The sequence below is a fragment of the Marmota monax genome, unplaced genomic scaffold, assembly GCF_021218885.2.
Source record: "Marmota monax isolate L192 unplaced genomic scaffold, Marmota_monax_Labrador192_F-V1.1 WCK01_AAM20220418_F8-fsc00020, whole genome shotgun sequence".
NCBI lineage: Eukaryota > Metazoa > Chordata > Mammalia > Rodentia > Sciuridae > Marmota > Marmota monax.
Window position 1 is genome coordinate 2,160,090 of NW_026692912.1, and position 15,979 is coordinate 2,176,068.

At 43.7% G+C, this 15,979-nt stretch overlaps 1 protein-coding gene across 6 annotated transcripts in view; it reads left to right on the plus strand.

Moving 5' to 3' along the window:
- Positions 1–15,979, plus strand: part of Znf462 (zinc finger protein 462) — a 135,535-nt gene that overhangs the window by 86,454 nt on the left and 33,102 nt on the right. For all 6 annotated transcript variants that reach the window (XR_009227408.1, XM_058581614.1, XM_046451831.2 and 3 more), the window contains one exon: positions 14,793–15,060. Coding sequence is in view for 5 of the 6 variants with exons in the window: in XM_058581614.1 (XP_058437597.1) it covers positions 14,793–15,060 (268 nt within the window). In the remaining variant the exon portion in view is untranslated. The remainder of the gene's footprint in view (positions 1–14,792; positions 15,061–15,979) is intronic.

Sequence of the window (15,979 nt, forward strand, 5' to 3'; positions counted from 1 at the left end):
GGTCCCCCATCAGCTCTCCATGGCCTGTTTTCAAAACAGTTGGCACCCAGCATTCTCCACATTGTACCCAGCCTCTCCTCCTGTTAGCTGCCTCCTCCCAGGTGCTTTCTGCCCAAATGGAATAGCATCTCTTCCCACCCTTTTGTCTGTCTTTGTGTTTCATTCCCTTTCTTCCAAATCTATGCCTCCAGACCCTACTTGTCCTTTGAGCCTTGTGCAAATTCCTTCACTTCGGTGATGTTACCAGGCGTGAAACCCGAGGCACTGTGCCTTTCCTCTCTTGAGGACGCCAACCCCACAGTACTGCCAGGAGGCAGCTTGTTAGGGGCAGAGTGTTTGCCACCTTTCTATTCTAAACCCTGGCACAGTGTTTAGTGCTTCCCGCCTAGAGTAGATGTCCTGTGAATGTGAAGTGAAAGTTGGTCGTGTCCCATAAGTAGTCATTACAGGAGTTTAAAGCACTAAATCAGGATTTGAATTTTTTTTTTTCTTCCTGACTGTAGAGTCCCGCTGTCTTCTAGCTACACTGCTAACAGCAGATAACGGGCTCCCGTGGGTGTCTGTTTTGTCCTCGGAGCACTCGCTCATTTTAATGTGTGTTGTAGTACTCTCCCTAACCACCTGAGAGCTCTTGAGATAGGAGGGCTGATTATCTGTGTCTCTATCAACTGTCTAGCTGATAGTAGACATATTTGTTATGGATCAGGAAGCCATTCACAAAGAGCTCGTGAATCCAGGAGAATGTTGCATCGCTTCGCAAAATAATTTTTTTGACCATTGAGTTGAGCCTAATGAGCCCAGGACATATAAGTATGAAGTGTCCTTGGATGACGCTTGGATATTAAAACTAAGGAGTAAAATGGAGATCTTGAAACATTTGGGTGTTGCTGAGACTCAGTATCCGGGAAAGACACCAGAGGGTCTTGGCCGATGACCAGTAGGTGATGGTTTGCATCGGGTGGATGTGCCACTTGGTTGCCTGTGCTCCCTGTTGCTTTGCACGTGAAGGGATGACAGAGAGCAGCCAAAGAGATGACTGAGTTTCCTTCTTTCTTTTGCATAGGTAGGACCGTAATCGACTCCAGATGTGAGTGTAAGTAGAAACAGTAGGAACTGAATTTTAAGTAACAATTCCAACGCACTAGTAAAATCCAGAGGGGAAGAGTGTTTTCTACTTAACAAAGTATGGAATCCTCGTGGGCTCCTGACGGCACTCCATCCTCTACAGGGAATGGCTGCCAGTGGGTTTTTCTCAATGTGGGAAACCGTTTATACTGATCTGCCTTCCCCATCTGAGGAGCATTTGGTCAGGGCTGTGGGAACAATTTATAGACACAGAAAAGGTAAAGATGCAGGGCCTCTATTTCACCTGTTCCCTGCTTACAGTCCTTCGGTGGCTGTCTACTTTGCCTTCAAAATAAATCCCAAGCCAGCAAGGGAAGCTGTTCTTGGCACCTGACATGCTCTCTGGGATCTCTCCGCCCCACGCCTCCCTCCTGCACCCTGAATGGCAGATGTGCTGAACATCTTGTAGACTCCACGGAGTCATGCTGCAGGCCCTGATCCTCCTCCTTCCTGGCATGCCCTCTGACACACACTTGTCTTTCCACTTGTTTTGCAACTTATAGTGGAAAGAAGGTAGGACACCTCTTGGGGCACGCACACCCCTAGGTTTCTCAGATCGAGTCACAGGCCAGCAGACCTAAGGCATCACCCCTGCTCGGCAGAACCAGATGTTCCCAGGGAAGCCAAGATGCTCTCATTAGTCATGAAATAAAATCCAAAAATTCATGCAAGTTTGGAACCAAATCCTTCCATTATAGCAGGGAGAACTAGACAATCCACCCGTACATAGCTCTGTAGGTGAGTTAGCAAAACAGTGCTATCAAGAAAGGAGATGAGGATCGGGAGTAGAAAGGACCAGGGTTGAAGTGTCAGGCAGGGCGCCTGGGGAGGGCATTAGCGGGGGATAGGAATGGTTGGTGCCACACCTATAAGTTAGACACCAAGAATTTTGCTCAAAGATGGAGGCAATCTTGAAAAAATTTTTAAAAAGAAAATGACCCCCGAATGGTTGTCAGGCAGGTCAGTTCGGTTTGGGAATTCAATTTTCTCTGACAGGTCTTTTTACAGTAAGGTGATCTATGACCACTGTGTTGTTATCTAACAAAATGGGGGTTAATCCTTCAGTCTGTGGCATTATTTAGGTCAAGCCCACCTTTGAGCTGAATCCAGGCCCACAGTCAATCCCCCACCCCCTCCCCACTTCAGCCATCTCCATCTACAACTTCAGCAGGTGGGCTGCTGCCCACAGTAGCCTTGGTTTTGGTTTTTCTCAGAATCAACCAGTCAGAAAGTAGCTGCAGAGGATGTACCTTGTGCCTAGATTTGGGATGAATATCATACTGTTGACAGCAATGTCAGGGAGCCCCACTGACCCTGCAGTCCAGTTAAGAAGACCACATTCTTTCATCTGTAGTAAACTTTAATTCAGGGCAAAATTTATATGATACAGGCTGAGCTGCTGTGGAACTCTGGGCCTTGCAAGGGCTCCCTGTGTGCCAGGCCCTGTTCTTCACACATGGCTCTCATATAAAGTGAACTGTGTCATCTTTTCCACTTGACCAGTGAGGAACCAGACAGAGGTTTGCTTGGTTGGGAGTCTCAGCAGGACTACGAGGAGGCGTAAAAACCCGTTCTAGAGAGCTGAAGATTGTCTGATTCCTATTTGCCTCCTCAGTTTCTCTGTCTATAAAATAGGAGGCAGTAATTCCTTAAGGATGTGATAAAAGGTCAACAACAGGAGATTTTATAAAAAGCACCCAACATGGTTGCTAGAGGCAAAGTCAGCTGAGATGGTGCAAAGTGAGCCTGGGTTCCCTGCCTGATCCTTGCAGCTTTCCGGAAGCTGACACCCTGCCCCCGAGCCCAGCATCACTGAGCAGTGCTCCTGTGTGAGAGTCTGGAATGGGCGGAGGAACTCTCCTGAGGAAGAACCTACCACTTTAATGGTGATGAAAAATATAGCTTAACCCAGAGTGAGGATTTTCTTACACTGCATGGAAATAGGTGAAAATAAAAGAAAAAAAGGGTAAGAAACCCACTGGGTTTGTTGGTTCAGAGACTCCGGCTCGGGGACAATTTTAGAATAGCTTTGTGCTTTGAAGTGTGGCTGCTCAGTCCTGTCCTGACCCACCATCGCCTGTCTCCCCGGATTTCCATACCGTCACCTAGAGCTCTATGTGCATCTAAATATATATTCTTATACCCAGATGTGATCTTTCTTCCTGATTCATCCTTTAAGAAATCTCCACAATGGTTTCCCGTCTGGGCTGTCACAGCCCGGTTCGTCGCCAGCCGTACATTGTGACCAACTCCTTGAAGTCAGTAGGCGTCTTCCCTGCACTCGGGTCTTGAGGAGGACGCACCATGGCTTTGCGTGCGGCCTGTGAGCTCTGAATGCCGTCTGAGGTTACTCGCACACTCTGTGGTGGAGGCCAAGTCACTTATATAAAGAAGCTTTTGTAGTTGTCGCTTTTCGTTGGATTTTGCAGTGTGGTAAAGACATCTATATGATCTCAACGAACAGCAGGAAACATTACTTCCTCATCACACAATTCAAAAGAGTCACAGGTGAATTATGCATCTGGTATTGTAAGAGCTTCTCAATTAACAATGGCAGATGCCACCCAGAGGTTCCTGGATTAAAAATAAAATAAAATAAAATAAAAATTACCAAAAGACTCCTTTACCACACAGTCATTTGTTTCTTCTGCATATTTCCAGCCTGTCTCAAGGAAGGTTTTTAAAAATACAGGCTTTGGGTCACTAATACAGCTTAGTGAAGAAGAAGGAACACCTGTAATGTTTCCTGATGGCACTGGCAGAAAAAGAACATGTTTTTGAAACTGGGACATTCAGGAGCCCCGGGTTATGTCCCTATTTCTCCATCGACTGGGTAACATGAAGCTATCTCTGCTTTTCTGAGCCACCACAAAATCCTTGTGCAAAACGAATAGTCTCTATGTTACACGTCTGAGAGTGTGTTCCTAATGTGGGATAATGGGTAAAACGTCTTATACAGAGAAAATATACTAAATACCTGAAAATAATCCAAGAATATCTTCTTGTCAGTTGTCCAGGTCTCTCTTTGCATGGTCTTGGCTTTGGCTTTGGAAAAGTCATGGTGTACTGAATGCTTCCTACTGTATTATGCTTGAGCATCTCAAAAATACCTATGTCTACCAATAGATGCAGAAAGGGAGGGAGAAAGAGCAGATTGTCTGCATGTGGAATCGTCTAAAGCAACTTCCAGATTTCCTGAGGTCATCTGTTTCATCAGAGTGTTGACTCAGATCTGGCTGGTTTAGGGTCAAAACCAGAAATTAATTCCTTTGGCTTCTTGGGATGGCCATGGATTCTGAATTTCTTTGCTTTTGAATTCCAGTGTTAAGATGCCATTGTCTAGATACTTAAAAATGATCTAGGCTGGTTTTAGTAAAAGTGGGTCAGTGTTTCAGTGGGAAAGTTCTATTAAAACTTAGCATCCAAAAGAGAGTGGCATTTGGTCAATTGGATTTTCCTTTGAAATCAGGTTTTCAGACCACTGTTGTCAGTTTGAACTCTTTGGATGTTTACAACATTGTTTATTGAGCACTCATTTTAGGACATGCCTTAGGCTAAATTCTGGGTGATTTCTAAAATCTTCTAAAAAAGACAAAAAGTCATAGATAGAAGGATGCATGCTTGGGTCGCCTACTATCAATGGGGGTGAAATAATCTCCATGTAGCATGATAAATACTATATGAGAGACCCAGAGTAGGAATTGAGTAAGGGTATCCAGAAGAATTGAGGAAAATATCACAGTGATAGCAAATTTAAATCGAGTGCCCTCTGATGGATTAATTAGAGTATCTCCGACTGAAAAGACTAAGGTTATCGTAAGAAAGTGAATATTAGAAACGGCCGCTAGTGTGGGGACCGTGTGGTTGCGGGGTGAGAATAGATCTGGGGAGTTGAAGGAAGCCTGAGCACCATTGGACAGTGTGGGCTTTTTACTGTAAGATCCTGGTATCAGGATCACACTTGCATTTTAGAACAGAAAAGAACCTTAGGGGGAAACGAAAATGGAATATAGGAAACCAGTTAGGAACATGAGGAGCTGTGAGGACCTGGACATTGGCAATGGTAGTAGACTAGTGAGTGGACCACAGAGAGACCTTTCTAGAAGGTTGCCCAGCAGATCTTTCTGACTTGTGGAATGTGTAGAAAGAAGGAGGGAAATGCATCTGGAATTTCCTCTGATTTTTGTTGACTGGGTATGAGTGACATTGAAGAGGTCTACCACACAGAAAGGTGAATGGATTCTTCAAGGCCCAGGAGACCAGTTATGGTGGTGCACACTTGTAATCCCACTGACACAGGATCCTGAGGTGGGAGGATTGCTAGTTCTAGCCTAGCCTAGGCAATTTAGCAAGACTCTGTCTCAAAAAAAAAAAAAAAAGACCTAGCAAATCCAAAGTCTAGCCGTTCTCTGTGTCTCGTGTCAGACCTTGAAATCCAGAGTGACATGAAGTTACATGTGAAATTAGGCCTTTGAGAGACTTTCAGTGAATTTAAGTATGATGGGAAACAAAGGAAAAGAGTGGCCTTTTTTCGGTATATTTTCATAGTTTTGAAGACTGATATTCTTGGTGGTTGTTTTTTTTTTTTCCCTCACCTACTCCCTGATCATATTTCAAGGTTTTGTTTTTACTCATCAGAACGACAGGAAGTTTTCAGTGTGTGTTTCCTTCGAGTTTGGCCTCAACCTTATTTGCAGGATTAGAGGCTTGTTTTTCCGTTTGCCTCCATGACAACCAAGCTGAGAATTCCTATATATAGTCATCCAGGGTCCATTGTCCCCAGGCCATTGTGTCATAATCTTGTGCATCCAGGCCCGAGAACTCCCATTGATAGCAGAAGACAAGAAGGTGCCAGAGTCTTTGGCCTGGAGAGAGTTTCAGGGCATAATCAAAAGAAGGAAATAAAATAGTGTCAATGTCTCTAGAGAGTTCTGTTCCTCTCCAGACATTGTCCAGAATGGACATGGTTTGTTTCTAAATGTTAGTTTTAAATGCAGTTTCCTTTGGGAGAGGTCCATAGATAGAGGATGTGTTTGAGGTTCTTCAAAGGAAATAATGGCATCAGTAGCCAGTCGCTCTGGAGATTCATAGTTGTCCTGGATGCTGGATTTCACTCTGCTCATGGCAGAGTGAGCAGTAAGTATCTCGAGAAGGAAAGAGTTGAAACAAGGTGCAGAGGTATCAGATAGATCCTAAGACATCTTTTTAAGTAAGTAGACTCAGTGAATCATCTTGACAGCTCTCTGCTACGTTCTGTTTTAGTAACTCTAAATATGTGTAGTAACTACACATACATATGGTTGTGAGAGCTGTCCACACATTTAACCCAGCAGACATTTTCTTAAGTGCCTTTCCACCACTTAGAAGCACTTGAAATACATCAGTGAAAAAAGCATCAAGAATCTTGGCCCTTGTGGCGCTTACATTACAATTTATAGGCAGAAACAATACCTCATGTGCCTTCCTAGCCACAGTGGTCCGCAAATTCAATCCAGCACATATTTCCGTAAGTATCTTAATTAAGTAATTATGATGATAATTAAACTGTATTAAATTTGTAAAGAACTTGACATATTATCTTGTCTAAAGGCACTGAAAAAAAATTATGTGGTTAAAAAAACATGGAAGATGAAATTTACCCTCTTAACTAAATTTTAAATATACCTTCAAGTCTTGTTAACTACATATAAGCACACTGTTGTGCAGCAGACCGCTAGAATTGTTTTTTCATCTTGCAGGACTATAATTCTATACCCATTGCACAACAGCGCCTTCTAGCCAGCGGCTATCCCCATTCTACTTTCTGTTTCTGTGAGTTTGACTATTCTGGGCAAGGTCCCTTCATAGAGTGGAATTGAGCAAATTTTGTCCCTTACTTCTGGCATATTGTTGTCCACTTTTATCCATTTTGTGAGCATATGACCAGATTTTCTTCTTTTTTTAAGGTTGAATAATACTCCATTGTATGTGTGCGTTTTCTTTTCCATTGATCTGTGGGCAGACATTTGGGTTGTTCCCACCTCCTGGATATTGTGAATAATGTCGTAGTGAACATGGAGTGCCATTATCTCTTCCAGATTCTAATTTCAGCACTTTTGAATAAATGCACAGAAGTAGGATTGCTGGATCATATCATAGTTCTGTCTTCCATTATTCAAGGGACCTCCATGCTGATTTCCATAGTGGCCACCCCACTTTTCATTTCCAATAACAGTGGTGCACAAAGTTTCTGGTTTCTCCACATCCTTGCCAACACTTTCCTTCTGTTTTTTGGTTGTTTGGATACTGCCATTCTAACCAGGGCATCCTTTCTTGAAAGCACATTAAGCATTTTATTTTCACTATTAAAAATATATTCCTTCTCCAGGAGGATGGAGGGGCCCACCTGTGCATTTGAGGCTGTTCCTTGGGCAGGAGTCCTGCTTTCTCTCCAGCGTGAACCCTACTCTCCTTCATTGCATCATGTGCTGTTTCCAGTTTCAATTTCGTTTGGGTGGAACGAGAATCTAGAACTTGTAGATTTTTTAATGTTTTCAGTCTTCAATAGATGCTCTCACCAAAATGTGTTTTGACAGTGTGTGTGTTTTTTTTTTTTTAGCAACTTAACTTTATCAAGTCTTTTCAGAGCATTCAATGTAGTTGTCGTAGAAATAAGTTTACACCTATATTTCGTCATCTCCTAAGATATTAATTATATTGAATAAACACAGTAATATAACGGGGATAAATAAGTATATGACAAATACAACTGATTGTTGATGGCATTAACTCAACAGCTAGATCAGAATGGATGGGCCTGCTGGAGAATGGTGCACCACGCCAGCTCAGACTCCATAGTGGCTCTAGGTCTTCCTCAGTCAGATGTCTTAAGGGGTGGGTCATTGGGCTGGCCAAGTGTTTTGAAGGAGATTCTTAAGAAGACTCGTAAATGTATATAAGAGATATAATGAGATCTAGGTTAGAATCATGATGTGTATGTGTTAGAAAAACAGAGGATAACAAAGAGTTCTGTTCGGGTTATTGTAAAAATGTCTTCACAAAAGAGGTGACTTTTCAGCTGAGGAATTTGCCAGAGTAGAGAAAGAGGAAGAATAGTAAGTAGTCATGACCAAGGACCCCGTGATGAAATATGCAACATGTGTAGGGCCAGAAGTGAGCCAGACATGTGGCTGCAGACCTGGGCTGGACCAGCTGAAGAGCCACTTAAAAGGAATGACGGAGGCATTATTGGCAATAATGTATTGTTATATCATAATCATATAAGTGGTATGTTGTTATGCCTGTGGTATGTATGCTGGCCAAACTAGAATAGACCTTAACAGAAGGAAAACCGAGTAGGAGGCTTTAAGAGCTGCCCATGTATGACATGAGGACCCAGAGGAACAATGGGTGGGGAAGGCCAGGAAGTCAAGAGGAAAATGAGCCATGGTGGGTCATGAGCTAGGTCTCCAGCACATGGTAAGATGTACTGCCACAGGAAACAGAGAAGTCTGACAGCTCAAAGAATCTCAGTTTGAGCCGGGCCTGGTGATGCATGCCTATAATCCCAGTGACTCAGGAGGCAGAGGCAGCAGGATTGCAAGTTCAAAGCCAGTCTCAGCAATTTAGTAAGGTGCTAAGCAACTCAGTGAGACCCTGTCTCTAAATAAAATACAAAATGGGGCTGGGGATGTGGATCAGTGGTCAAGTGCCCCGAGTTCAATCCCTAGTCCCCCCCCCCCCAAGAAAAAAAAGAAAACTTCAGTTTGAGTTTGAACGAACAGGTGAGCTATCCACTAACGTTGAGACTACACAAGGAGATGTTGGGAATGATGGCAGTTCTCAACGTGGTAGAGGGTTTGGGGAGTCCATCAGACCCACATCTTGAAACAGCTTTCAGCTTTGGATGGAAGAAAAGGGTCATCACACTCAGTGAGTTCCCATTGCAGCAGAATTCTCTGTTCTCTACAGTTGCCTGGGCCACTGTCACATACACAGAAATATGTATAAGACTATCTTTGTCCTTTGCCTAAGTTTATCAGCAGTTGTATGATAGAGGCTGCGTGCCATTCCCAGGGTTTCATGGCTGTTAACTGAAGTAGGTCTTTAGCTGCTCTTTCATGATTGTAGTGTACCTTTCTCAAATTTTCTATAGTTTCTTCACTAGAGATATAGTGTTCTATATTTCCTGCTTCTGTGAGTTCCACCCCTCCACTTTACTTTGGGCATCTGCAATATTTTTGGTTCATTTGCCTATAGGAAACATTCTATTTCTGGTTGCTTATGCTGCCAATCTTTAGTTGCTAAATAGTCTGCTTTTCTGAAGAAAACGACAACCTATGGATCATTTTGAGCTTTCTACACAATTTTAGAACATGGGGGTTTTAAGCAATGCTGCACACCATTTACCCCACTCTCCCCATGCATATGTTTTTCTGTTTAGATTCATTCTCTTCTACCCCTAATCTTCATTTCTTTGTATTAGGGAGATTAAGTCACTCTTGTCATTGTTATAAGAGCGTACATGGTTACATGTTTAGTTTCCCATTAGTTCCTACAAAATGTACGACTTAAGGTTCAAGGGTAGTGAATCGAGCTTTTCGGTTTCTGCAGTTTGCTGTCATTAACAGTCATTAATACCATTTATTAATGGGACTTGGGGTTCTCTGCACTTCCTTTCCCCTTCTTCACTCCCACATTCTGTCAGTCACCACATGCTGATGATTTTCCCTTTATCCCCTACAATTCATTTTTTACATAGTATATAATCAATTATTTTCATGTCTTTCTGACTCAGTGAGTTGCTGGAGGGCAGGGATCAAGCATTACTGTCCCAGAACAGGCTCTCCTATTTACTTAGATGCTCAATAAATATTTGCTGAATGAGTGGGTGTACTGTCATCATTTGCCCCTGGCCACTTCTAAAATCTGCTTGTCTAAAATTCTTTTGTCTTTTTTTTTTTTTTTCTTTTTCCCTGGTACTTGATTCTTACTGTCTTCCAGATCTGTCCCCAAAATGCAGCTCAAATGTAATTGAATGTGGTCACTGGCTCGGGTACTCCTGCTCCCCCTCAGGTACCTTGCTCCCTTTCCCCTTCCTTTGTGGCCTCAAGGCAAAGCTGCAGAAATTCAAGAACTGGCCTTGGGTATGGCTTCCTTTTTGTTCTCCTCTGAGGCTCCCACAATTTACTGCCCAATTGATTCTCACTCTTCCTGGTGTCTTCCTTAAATCTTCCCGTAGTTATATTCGCCTGTTACTGTTCATTTGTTCTCTTTGCCTCTTTTGTTCCTTCAATCAATGAAAGTTTGCTAAACAGAAAGAAGGCCTGAATTTTCCTAACAAGCAACTGCTTGGCTCCCCCGCCCTCCACAGGGTCTGAGTTCTCCCAGGCACTGCTCACCTCTTCTTTGACCTTGACTCTCAGAGTCAGCACATGGCCTGGCACAGAGACAGTGGTAACCCACACCTGTGGATACCCGGAAATGCTCATTCTCTCAAGCTTTTTGTTCTTCTAGATTGACTTTTCTGTCTTTGCTTTTATAAAGTCAGATTTCTTAGGATTGTTTCTGCACTGGAGGAAAAAAGAAAAAAATCTAGTATTGATACTCATCTGGGTTTGGCTGTATTTTGTGGATCTGGAATTAGCAAAACATCTCCCATTTCTGCAGGAACCTAAATAAGTGGAAGGGTTGGGAGAGCCCATCTGGAATTCAGCCCTATCCTGGTAAAATCCCAGGCTGTGCCAGAGCCACCCAAAGCACTCATGTCCCATTTGTCTCCTTGACATTCCCAGCTAAATTCCATCTGAGGAATTCCAGAGGATTATTATTCAAGGACCATCTATCAAGCATCTACCTAAAGCATGGCATTGAGACAGTTCTGGGTGTTTGAATGCCTTCAAGACCAGTGTGCTTCTAGAAATGTCACCTGTGTTGTTTTTATAAAGAATTTTGAGATTTTTGGATTTTTTTTCCCCACCTACTCCACCATGTTTATTTCCGTGTTTTCTTTTGCATTGAGTTTTAATGTTGTGTTCTGTTATCATTCATATCTAGCCTAATATTATTTTCTTAACTATTTCAACCTCCCCATGACTTTGCCCTTCTTATCTCTGCTGCATCTTTGTTGGCTCACATGATCTTTTTCATACCTCTGATTTGTCCTGGGTCCCTAGAGGTAGCCCTCAGGTACGGATGCCTAATAGCCAGAGCTCGGGTTCTGTAGTCAGATGGATCTTTGTTCAGGTCCTACCTCTGAATCATGGTAGCATCTTTGTATATAAATAAAGTCACAAGTCAGGGCACTGAACTTTTCTCAGACTGTGGGTCTCTGGGTGGTGGGGTGGAGATGTGTGTTACACTAAGCTGTGATCTGTTTTTAAAGGTGAACCACCTTTATCTTAGGCTTTGCTGTCAGCTGCAGTCTAGATACCACTTGAGTGACCCCACTGTTGGGTGCAGAATCTCCCACTGAATTCATGACCGAGTGTTTCAGCTGCTGCATTTCCCAGAAGTTTGTCTCTCCCAACACACTTTTCTTTCTCTAAGCTCGGAATAAAAGGAAATAGTCTTAATGATGATTTTTAACTTATGTGACATGCCCTTGTTGCTAACAATCTGTTTGCCTTCCTAACCTGGGTACAAAATGACCTTTTTCCTGCTTGTGAGGCTATGCCTCACGAAAAAGATAGAATTTTATGCTGCTTAGCAAGTGGGCTTTTTTAAGATCAGCGGAATCATACACACTCACATCTTTGTCACTTTAGTGCCCAAAGTGCTAAAATCGTACATTATTCACAAACTCTAAGTGAGAGCAAGGACTGAGAATATTGGCACCAGAGAGCAGAGTGGAGTTCAGAGAAGCCCCACAGTGCCCTGCCCTGGCCATTATCACAGCTGTATCACAAATGGTAGGGTTTGCTGCTTTTTCTAAATACAACTGTCCACCTGATTTTAACCAGGAGGAAAATACAAGTTTCTGGTGTAGATGCACACAGCTGTTCCTTTTGCATTGCCATTTAAGGGAGGTGAAACTCCTTTCTTAGAAGGCTTTTCCTGAGACCTCCTGCATTTTATTCTCAAGTTTTCTGTAACATATAAATACTGGAGTTAAAATGTAGAATTTGTTTTTTGAGACGGATAGACTAATAGGCAGTAGACCCTAAAGACAAGGAAAACATACCAACTGAAAGGAGACGCTTCTCCCGGAGGGGTCTGCCTAAGAGACGACTGCATGATCTGGGTCAGGGATGGGTGACATCAACTCACCTGGCTTGCTGTCTAACTGGGAGCCGTTCATTTCTTCATAGCTCTGCTGGGAAGGGATGGGAGCTGCCAGGTGCCTGTTGTCTGAGGTGTGAGCCAGCGTCCACGCTGACCTGGGAGGCTCCCTGAGGTGCGTGCCATGTCACAGAAGGAGCGTGTTGAGAAGTAGACCTTTCCGTGGGATGTTTGATTTGGTTCCCAGGTAGATTTGTGGATGGTGGACAGACCTCGAGGAGCAGGACCTGGCTTTGGCCTTGTTGATGACAGGATTGCTGTTCTGCAGTGCTGAGTGCAAAGTAGGACCCATGCTACTGAGGGAAGAGAGGCTTTCTAGGAAGGCCGGTGTGCAGTCAGTGCTCCACCTGCACCAGAGAGGTGGGGTGTGCTTTGTGCTTCACTGTGCGTGTGTTTTGAGCAGAATCTGGTCTTGAGGGTTTAAATAGAAAACATTCTGAGCAGTCCATGAAATGGTAAACAAACCTGCTATTGAAAGAGAGAATGAGGAGTTGACAGTTGCATTGTTGTGATCCTGAGTGGGTTCATCAGAGAGGGTAGAGGAATAAAGGAGGAGGAGATAAAGGAACCGGGGGGAAAATGAATTCCATGTGTCATCCCTTTCTTTCTTTGTCTTCCGTTTACACCTGGTAATGAACCCATGGAGGCTTGGAGAGATTGTTCAAGTTTCCTTTTGTTTTATTTTTTTGTGTGGCGGGTTTGTTTACAATTTCCAAAGGGGTTTTTCATGATCTTAAGGAATATGAATTGAGGTGCGGGGGGCAGGAGAATGAGAAGGGAAGGTGTTTGAGTATTTTGAAGACAGTGGCCCACCATCGGGGAGGCTGCTCTGCCTCTGTCCTTCTTCTCCACGAGGCCGAGGGGATGGATGCTTCTGGTTTCATCAAGTATGGGTTTACAGAGTCCTTCCGTGTCCCGCCTCGGGGAATCATGCTTTGGAAAATTAAGTGTCCATCAAATCAGGAGGAGACTTGTACGGTTTCCATCCCTTTTCCCCCTTGCTTTTTTGAAGGGCTTAAGAAAAGAGCCCTTTGTTTTCTTTTCAGGGAAACTTGCACGGAAATTCTTCTGTGTGGTATTCACAGGCTTCATCTGTGTCGTTCCTGGGCAGCTGCAGGTTGCACAGGACAATGTGGCATTCTGAACCTTCACTTTCAATGCTGAGCCATGGGAAAAGGCTCAAGACTGTTCTTGTACTTTCTCTCTCTTTTTAATTTTTTAAAATTTTTATTTCTCCCTCTTTCTCTCTCTTCTCTCCTCCCTCCCTCCCTCCCTCCCTCCCTCCCTCTCTCCATCTCTCTTTTGTAGCGGCTCTGAGCTTTCCCCTCCTCCATCCGGATCAGGTTTCCCCACCACGTGCCACTGAAGCTCCTAGGGTTGAGATGTGTGCCTGTCGTTTCCGACATGTTCCTCGGAATTGCAGACTTGAAAATATCTTTCAGAGAAACTTGTTTGGAATTTCATTTTAATGGGATTTATGAATAAATCTCCATCTTAATGCTGACTAAGCTTTAAACATCTATTCCAGGAGAACACTATCGGATTTTTATATTTTAAAATTTAAATCACTTCACTGTGAAGACATAAAGCATTTTTATACTTGCATGAGTGCCATGTGCTTGAGCATTTCTGTTTAGAGACTGAATTTTTTTTTTTTTTTAATCTGGTGGGCATGAATAATTCTCAGCTGCGGTGGAGGAGGAGCTGTTGCTCTGTCCCCCGTCCCTGCCCCTGTGTGCATTGCATGGGTTTATTTATCTCACCCACTGGAACGGGTATTCTGTGGCAACCCGTTGCCATTCAGCAATTTCCTTTAGGAAAAAAAAAAACCCAACAGTTTACTTTCTTCCTTCACTTTGAAACCTTTAACCTCAGAATTTTATTTTTAAATACCGGGGGCCCTCAAAGTCAGATTCAAAAGAAGAGTCACTTCCTCTGTACACACATTTCCCAGATCTGTCGTAGAGTTTAGACAACGGCGGCAAGAGATGGGATCCTAGCCATCGCGCTCAGATTAAGGCTCAGAGCTAATCAGATGATGCTGGCGGAGGGTGCAGACTTTCAGTTAGAAGACAAGCTAGTTCTGGGGGTCTGTGGTGCAGCAGGTGACTGCGGTTCATAGCAAGGCATCCTGTACTCGAGATGCGCTGAGGTCTTCGGGCTGATCCGCACACACCAGAAAATGGCAACCAGAGGAGGAGATGAATGTGTCGATTAACTGGATTGTGGTCCTCATTTCACAGTGCATATGTGTATCCGACCATCATGTCGCATGCCCTAAGTATATACGTGTTTAACTAGTCAGTTACACCTCCGTTAACTAGGGGGAAACCCCATGTCTTGGGTGTCCATGCTCCAGCCTTGACCGCGTGCTCGGTGCCCGTGTCATTCTCCCTGTCTCTCCACAGACTCCTCGTACTCAGAGCCCCCAGACGTTCAGCAGCAGTTGAACCACTATCAGTCAGCCGCCCTGGCGAGGAACAACAGCCGTGTTAGCCCTGTGCCTCTGTCCGGGGCCTCTGCTGGCACCGAGCAGAAAACCGAAGCTGTTCTTCACTGCGAATTCTGTGAATTCTCTTCTGGCTACATCCAGAGTATCAGGCGCCATTACCGGGACAAGCATGGTGGAAAGAAGCTTTTCAAGTGCAAAGACTGCTCCTTTTACACAGGCTTTAAGTAAGTGGCATGAGAACCACTGTGGAAAGCACAGTGGCTGCCCTGGCTCCACCCGTCAGCACTTCTTCCCTTACCAACCTGGAGCTCAGGGAAGGCCCCACCCACTAGATGATGTGGAGGTTGGGTTCAGTCTTTACACAAGGAAGCTAGTTTCAGAAGACGGCCTTGGGATTTACCAAGGGAGGAAAAGCTATGTGAAAACAAATTCGTTTAAAAATCAAAGCAAATGGGCTCCTGTATAGTAGGAGCTTGCAACAAAAGATTTCACTGGCCCAGTGCATAGAGAAGTAAGTGTTTTTCTTTCATGGAACAACCTCTGCACCCCCTTTTTTGGGGGGGGGGATAAATTATATATGTATTTTATATGTATATAATATTTATATATAATTAACATATATTATTTATATATATATATATATAAATTTTGAAATAAAACTAAAGTCAGGATATAACATCCATCTTTGCTCCCCTCATAGAACATTTCTTATTTAAGATGGTAGCATTTTGCCAAGTATGGTGATGCGCACCTGTAATCCCAGCAGCTCAGGAGGCTGAGGCAGGAGGATCATGAATTCAGAGCCAGCCTCAGCAAAAGCAAGGCACTAAGCAACTCAGTGAGACCCTGTCTCTAAATAAAATATAAAAGAGGCCTGGGGATGTGGCTCAATGGTTGGCTGCCCCTGAGTTCAACCCTAGCACCAAAAAAAGAAAGATGGTAGTATTTTAAGATACGTAGAGAATCGAGACCCGAGTAGACCTGAGCAATCATAGAAAGAGTGCTCCAATCTAGAAAAAGAGTCTCCAAGTCACCTTGCTGCTGTGTATAACAGAACTGGCAAACTCAAGGAAAGGATGTAATGCTTCCTATCATGTAATCTAAACCTCTCCTGCGATTTAATCTCATCCTGTGAGATCATAT